Below are 7768 nucleotides of genomic sequence, written 5' to 3' on the forward strand. Positions count from 1 at the left end.
AACCTCCCCCTTTTCTCGGTGGCTAATATTCCACCTCGCTCTGTATTCCCATGGGCAGGGGGCATGGCATTTTTTACAGACTGTATAAAATACGAGGGCGGAGCTGCTGGCTGTAAAAGAAAAGCAAACCCAAATTCAACCGAGAAGTTCTGAATCCTCTAAAGCCATGAAGTCAGTTTCACGACCCATCCCACCAATAAACTCAGAAGCAAACTTGTTTCCCTTCTCCCAGTTGTATGATAGGCTGGAAATAGAGTTGGTTAAAGGTTTTTTGGAAAAGACATAAATTCTGTTGCAAACATGTATGTCTCAAAGAAGTGACTGTCCAATAGCTCGGGTGGTCCAGAGTTCAGTTTTATTTCACAGACAGGTTCTTCAACAAAAATTTAAATACCAGTTTGGGGCTTTTTTTTAAACAATAAACAAATATGTACAAAATATGAACAATTTGAGGTATAAAACCAGAAGATTTGTAAAGCAAAGGAATATATACAGAGACAGATATGTATACAATAGGCATTAACTTCTCATGCCTACCTTACCATCCAGCAGCTGGTGTCAGTTTTACTCCTGCAGTAGGGCCCTATCATTTGTCACATTTTCTTGTGAAACAGAGGAAGTAAACTATAAATCAGGCAAAAGCAGCTTGATAGATTTTAATCAAAAATATTTCTCCTACAAATAGAATCAGACAGATTGCAAGGCAACATCTCCATGGACCCCAGATTCAAAAGGGTACTGTATATGAATTGTGTGTAATGTAAAAGTAAAAATCAGCTTTTACAAATGACCTGTAGCATAAATAGAATAATGTCTTGAAGAAAAGCACCATATGTGTCATGAGAGGTAAGGTATAAGGCACTAGATGAGACTGATCAAATCCCTCTCCATTTCATTAAATATATTCCTTGATAGGAAAGGAGACTTTTAAAAGACAGTCTATTCTTTTAAGCTACCTATTGTATATACATACAAAGGTCATAGCCCTGCAGTTCACACTCACTTCCCAGTTGAAGTTGAAATAAATGGGAGTTCTGCCTGACTGCATAAAGACAGCTGAATCAGACCCAAGTCAGTAAAGACAGGACATAGTATTATTATATTTCAGTTAGAACATTAATCAATGTACAAGTATATCTTACAAATTAAATACAAAACATGGACCTGTTCCTTTATCCAAAATAAAGATCTGCCCATGAATCAACTGTATGCACAAAATAGTTTGGTTTTAGATTTACAAAACTAGGTTAAGTGGTCGTCTCTGACAAATGGTGAAAGTTTTCTTCTGTAGCAAAACGTTCTTTACAAGCCAGCTCCTGTTAAAGTGCAAGCTGAATTAGGGTCCATTCTTAAAAGTGGAGCCATTAGTGGGTAGAATTATAATAGCCTTTATCACCTTCAATGTCCACTTCTTGATCGGAATCATCTGAGATTTCTGACTCAAGGTCCTCCTGAGAGACTGGTGAGGGGGTGTACTGAGACCCATCCAGAGAGACTTCTTTATTCTTCTGCTCAGGGGTCAGACAGCTCTCTTGCCTTTTATCACAGTGGCTGTCCACACCTTCAGTTTCTTCTTTTTTGCTGCCTTGAGGGTTCTCCTAAAATTAATAGTAAACAACTAGCTTGACACCGAAATATAGCGAACACAATCAGAACACCCATGAGTCAAGGCAATGTTGTGAGGCAAAGTGAATTGTTTGAGAGGGTTAGTTCTAAGAGGCATCACAAACATAAGGGAACCATATGGTTTTGTTCCTGCTCCCACTGAAGTCACTGGCAGTTTTGTAATGGGCTCAGTAGCACCAGGCTCACAGGCAATATAATCATCATCATCCCAAATACCTCCCAGCACGAACCTTGATCCAAGAGCATTTTGAAAGTGATTTTGTTCTCAGAAAATAAAATGTTTATTAAAACCGCAAAAACTGACCAGCTGCTTCTTTCTGGAGGGGATCATCCTTTCATCGAAACCAATGGCAAAACTGCCTTTGGCTTCAATGGGAGGCGGATCCAAGGCCCTTCATGTCATAGGAAAGACATGAGAAGATTACCAACCATCAAGTTGTCCTAAGCCTAAAACGAGACATTAAAAATGCCAATATCAAAATGATTCAGGAGGCATGAAGCTTTCTAGAGCAAAGAGAAGGCACAGGGGGAAATGTACCTGGGATATGGATCTGACTGACTAAAAAGGAGGCAGTGACTTAAAACGTCCCAGATTCCAAGCGATGTCTCAGGATATTTTAGAGCAGGAATCAGCCCATTGTATGTTTCTCAGGGAAAATGGCTTCCTTGAAAGTAATTATTTCTATAGCAATAAGTACAGCTCTACATAAACCTAGAGTTATTAATAAAAGTAAACTGAGGAACAGGTGAAACCGGGAAATGTTCCTATAGTAAACATAGCCAATAACTTCACACTGCTGTTAATCTTTGTTTTTCATTAACATATAACCCCGCCACCCCGAATTACTGATGAAAAATAGTAAGATTTAAAACAAATCTTCACGTTGAGTTTACTGGAGAATTAAACTGAACACGATGTTGGAATTTTTAATCTTTTTCATTTCTACATAATTTTTAAAGCCCTTTATCAGGTACCTGGATGGAAGCTTAACCAGATAAAAAACAGCCAGCACGATCAGGTAAATAATGATTTACTGATATGTATACACTTTATTTGAGGGGAGGGAAAGTATTATAATTTCCAGTCTAATAGGCTGGAAGTGACTGACCTTAAACTAAATGAACTCACAAGCTAATTATTTTTCCCTAGGCCTCAAAACAATAAACAGGCTTTTATATATTTATTTTCCAGCCTTTATATAATAAATCTGCCTGTACCTGCTGTAAATGTGTAATTAAAAGGACTGGTAAATATTCCCCCAAAGACAACTGCCTAAGCAATTTACTGACAATTACTTATCTGCTCTGCGTTAATTAGATAAACAACATATGGGTTTACAAAACAATTAGTGTGGAGTTTTAATAGGCAGTGTGTGAAAACCCAGGCATAATTGATATAGGAACTACATTAGGAGCTTTTAACATTAGTGCTGCCTGAACGAGCCATCCTGGATTCCAGCATGACTATTTGCCTTTTTAATCAAGGTGAAGAGGTTAAACAGCCTTTCAAATGACTTTTGCATACAAGCTGGAATACGCGATCACGTTCTACGATAAGATTATTAAAATACTTATTTCTATAGAAACAGAAACATCCCGGTACCTGCTTTAGGCGCCTCCATTTAGCTCTGCGATTCTGAAACCAAGTTTTGACCTAAAAAGAACAGAAAAAGGCACAACGTTGTCCCCCATTCGGTATATCCCGGGCTCAGCTTAAAACAAAGTCCATTTGCTCGGGTGGGGTGAAAAAAAGGGAAAAGAAAAAATAAGTAGCAAACAGCGGGCTGCTCAGCGACCCCAGTGTAAACGCGGAGGACGTCGGAGTCAGTCCTGATTTCAACCTCAGCCACTGAGAGCCGAATTTAGCCCCAGGAGAAGTAACTCAAACCTGCGGAACACGCAGGGATTTACACGCCCCTCTCTAGTTGACAGAGCGGTCAAGGAGAGGCTCGTTCGGGAGTTATGGGGAGTTATGGCCTTGGCTCCCAAAAGCGCAAGACTCTCCATGTGTATCTGTGGGGCCTACGCGCGGCAGCTCTGTACTGTGCTCCCACGTGCGCGGGAGGATTTGCTTGGCCTCACCTGCCTCTCGCTGAGCTGGAGCATCTTGGCCAGTCGCTTTCTTTCCGGCGGCGAGAGATACTTTTGGGTCTCAAACTTCTTCTCCAGCTCGATGGTCTGGTCATTGGAGAAGCGAACCTGGCCCCCTTTCCTCTTGTGCAGCGGCCGCTGGATGAAGGGACTCCAGAGCAAGGGCTTCCCTTCAAAAGAGACCCAATCCCTGCACGTTAGTGGCAGACAGTAGCTGTGGAGCTGAGGCTTGTCTCTCACGCGGCTTGGGGCTGGGCTCCAGTCCCGGGGCTGGGCTCCAGTCCCGGGGCTTACGCCCGCCCTGCAGAGAAACTTGGCCCTCGAAGCAGCTGCACCAGAGGGTCCTAGGGTAACAGAGGGGAAGTGTTCGCTGTGGGTGCCGCACACAGATGGCTGCTTCTTTGTGATACCCCGGGGCCCTTCACTGTAAGAGAAACACTTGCTTCCCAAATGGGAAGTCGGTGCGTTTCCCCACCAGTCAGAGCTTATTGCACAGCAGCCCCTTTGCACTGTGTGTACCCTCCCTCGCCAGAAGGACAACAAGTGCTGGCCGCCGTGTGGCTCTGGGGCACTTAGCTTTCAGTGCCCGCTGACTTTTCAGCCGAAGTCAGCTTGATCTTTCGCCTCTGATTTTTACATCAGTCGAGCAGAGGAGACCAGTTAAAGCCACCCTAAGGGCTATGGCAACATTTCCGTCAATGTGTTTCCTGTTGGTCTATCTCGCAAAGAAAAGAGAGAGAGAAAAAAAACTTTGCTTCCTTCTGCTCTTTCACTGTAATAACCCAAAGAAACTACCTTGCCTTCTTTGTGCAAATGTTTGCCCGCATACTGAGCGCATGCCTCACTGAAGTATTCACTATCTCGAGTCTGTCAATGGTTTGTGCTAGAAAGTACTGTCATGATCTGTGTACTTCACCTTCCACGCGGGTTGGCAGCATTTCTTTGGAAATACCTAACGTGGAATCTATCATGTTATCTGTATGTTGTATCTCCATATTAATCACACAGACTATGTTGTGGCTAAATACCAAACGCTAGTAGGTGAGTTGTTGGAGACCCCCAAGGGGCATAGGCAATAGGTGGTTAATTACTTAACATTAGCAATCGAAATGTAGCTATCGGGTCTGATGGTCTTATGCAGTGTATATGGAAGGAGGTGCAGCAATCCACACTTAATTACATCAAACCAAATAAAACAAGCTGCAGTGTCCCCTGGTCCAGCAACTCTCCAGTTAGAGCCTTTGAGTCACTGTTTGCCTTTCTGTCTGTACCCTTTGAAATGCACCATTGTTTTTCAAGATTTTGCTTGCGTCAGGCTTTAGTAATTCTGGTGCAAAACAGACTCAAAAAATAGGAAGCAACTGGTTATTTTAGCTGTCATAAAGTCACATCCCACACAGAGGAAATGAACAATATCAGAAAAACGGATCCCGGCTATCAGAAGTCGAGTGTTTCCTGAATTTGTCTGTATTGAGGATGTCGATAAAATAATCAGCAGTGTGCACGACTCCCGGGGAAGAGCCTGCTTCAGGCAGCCAGGAAAACACTTAACAGCTTCTGAAACCAGATTTACTCCTATCGAGAGCTCAAGATTTCCTGTATGAACGGAAAGGGTCAGCCTCTTTCACTGCACAAATTTGGTGAGTCAGGTCCAGTTTTGCAATCACTAAGAACAAGTGCTCCCGCTATCAGCGCGCTGAGCCGGCTCAGGCCGGGCTCAGCCCCAAGGGATTGAAGATCTCAGCCTTGCTGAGCGGGGTAGAGCAGGGACCGTCCTGGGGGTTGCAACAGAAAAGTGACAGGGCCTGATTCTGATCTGACTTATTGAGGGGCTGCACTAGTGCGCCTGAGTTACTCGGGTCCCAGTGAGATCAGAATCAGCAGCCAAGCATTATAAGTCATCTGCAGGCAAAGACTCAGATCTGAAATACGATTTTTCACTACAATTAAAGCTCTCCACTAAAACCACACGCGACATTACTAAGGACACTTAGAGTCACTTGGTTGAAGGAAAACAAATCTGAGTCACCAGCGGGCGGGCGCTGCGGTCTGGTTCCAAACGCGAGAGCTCAGAGCTTCTCAGTTTACTGTAAATCAGACTGAAGCCAGAGGGAGTTTCAATGACTTTCAATTGCAGCCCCCAACAGCAGAAATGCAGAAGCACCGCCAGCCCTGCTGGGACCCAATCGCGCGGGGACCCAGTGCAGGGCGAGGCGGGGAGAGAAGCTGGAGGAGGAGGGAGAGGAGAGCGGCGTTGCTTACCCAGGGGGTCATGTCGGATCAGAGCGTGCGTGTAGTCGTTCACGGTCCGGGGGAAAGGATACAGGGGGCCGGCGTAGGTGCTGCCGCCGTAGGTAGCAGCCAGGGCAGGATGGTGGGAGAAGGCCGGGTGGATCGGGGTCGGCTCGTAGATGGGGGTCCTGTAGGTGGACACCAGGCTGGTGAAGGAGGAGTTGGGAGACGGCAGAGTCGGCGGCGCCGGCGAGGGCAGGGGGTGCGGCGCGGGGGGCGCGCCGGCCCCTCTGCCCAGGATGTCCTCGATGTAGAAGGGCGTGGGGTGCACGGGCTGCAGCAGCGGGGTGGGCGCGTAGAGCGGCACGCTCACCCCCATGGCCGCGGCGGCCGGGGCAGCGGCCGGGTGCTGGTACTGCATGGCTCCGCCGCGCTCGGCGCTCCCCTTCCTTCCCCCTCAGGCCGCGCTGCCCGGCCCGGCGCAGAGACACGCGCCCCCCAGCAGCACCCCGCCCGAAAGCAGCCCCAGCCTCAGGGCTGATGCCTGCACCGCAGCAGCGAATTTCTCCGGGCTCAGATTACCTTCGATAGGTTTCTATTGGCGCTGGGCGGGGCCGCCCGGTCTCTGTCCCCTTCCTGCCAGGGCTGTGTCTAGCCAATGAGCCTGTCCAGGGAGGGGAAAGCCAACCCCCCCATTGGCAAACACTCCCCCTGAGCAAACTCCCCGCGGCGCCAATCAACAAGCGCTGGAGCCCAATGATCGCTGGAGCAAGTGGGAGCAACAAGCGGAGCGGAATCCCTCCCAACCAGGTTTAAAAAGAGTTAGCTAAGATCAGGGAGGGTAGATCGCTTAGTGGCTATTAGCCAAGGTAGGCTGGGAGGCAGCCCCAGGCTCTGGGTGTCCCTAAACCTCTGGCGGCCAGAAGCTGGCACTGGGACAAGGGGGCTGGATCACTCAGTGATTGCCCTGTTCTGTTCATTGCCTGGGAAGCATCTGCCATTGGCACTGTGGGCAGGATGCCGAGCTAGATGGGTCTTTGGCCTGACCCAGTATTGCTGTTCTGGCCCTCCCCTGTAGCACTGTTGGGGGACATTTATTGCCCTGCTGCACACACATTTCCCGGGTCCTAATGACCGACGGGCTCATGCTCCTTTCTTTGGATGTGGATGGCGTTTTTGTTTCTGATGCAGTGACCATCCTGGCTGCGCAGGGAGCAGCTGTGAGCCATACCAGAACAGGGCACACCCCTGGCCCAGCGCAGCTCCAGCCACAGCAGGAGGCGTGAGGGGGAGAATCGGCTACTAGTACGTTGCGATCAAAGATGGGTTTGTGCCGGGCAAACAGCCCCAGTACCAGAGCTAAGTGGGAGACATCCCTCCCTATAGGATTTTCCAGGAGCCGCGGCCACTCCTGCCACTAGTGTCCTTCGCCCTGAAGGGGTCCGGACTCGCCACCTCAGTGCCGGTGACGGTGTCGCTGGCTGCTTGGTTAGGACAGGGGGGCCGCCTGTAGCAGGAAGGGAGCAGCCAGGGCTGACACGCCCTCTCGGTCCTCTGGGCTCGCTGCGGGGCAGAGCCGCGCCTGCCGCTCTGACTCTCCCGGGAGCAGTGAGACCACAGCTCAAACCTGGCTCGCTTGACACGTATTGATTGAATCGCCCAACCCGCGAGCCCACACTGAATCCCAAGGAGCTGCTGATGTATTTAAAGAGCAGCTACGGAGACTCCTTAATCTCCTGTATCTCCGTTTGTCAGGACGGCTGCCCGGGCCCTAACTGAGCTGTTGACAGCCCCTGGGACCCCCAGGCCAGGGCAGGGA

At 48.4% G+C, this 7768-nt stretch overlaps 1 protein-coding gene across 1 annotated transcript; it reads right to left on the bottom strand.

Moving 5' to 3' along the window:
• Positions 1-333: 333 nt before the first annotated feature.
• On the bottom strand, positions 334-6518 carry HHEX (hematopoietically expressed homeobox). The gene is made up of 4 exons (XM_032793140.2): positions 5980-6518; positions 3709-3887; positions 3230-3280; positions 334-1598 (listed from the first exon to the last, which is right to left on the bottom strand). Exons 1-4 carry the CDS (start codon positions 6368-6370, stop codon positions 1365-1367), a joined length of 855 nt encoding a protein of 284 aa, XP_032649031.1. The 5' UTR covers positions 6371-6518; the 3' UTR covers positions 334-1364.
• Between the last annotated feature and the right edge of the window lie 1250 nt (positions 6519-7768).

The sequence above is a fragment of the Chelonoidis abingdonii genome, chromosome 15 (assembly GCF_003597395.2).
Source record: "Chelonoidis abingdonii isolate Lonesome George chromosome 15, CheloAbing_2.0, whole genome shotgun sequence".
Lineage (NCBI taxonomy): Eukaryota > Metazoa > Chordata > Testudines > Testudinidae > Chelonoidis > Chelonoidis abingdonii.

Excerpts from the sequence above, each read along its gene's own strand:
- HHEX (XM_032793140.2), bottom strand. The coding sequence starts at position 6,370 with ATGCAGTACCAGCACCCGGCCGCTGCCCCGGCCGCCGCGGCCATGGGG. Across the intron at positions 3,281-3,708 it reads TCCAGCTCAGCGAGAGGCAG|GTCAAAACTTGGTTTCAGAA; the intron begins GTGAGGCCAAGC and ends TGTTCTTTTTAG. Across the intron at positions 1,599-3,229 it reads AATGGAGGCGCCTAAAGCAG|GAGAACCCTCAAGGCAGCAA; the intron begins GTACCGGGATGT and ends TATTAATTTTAG.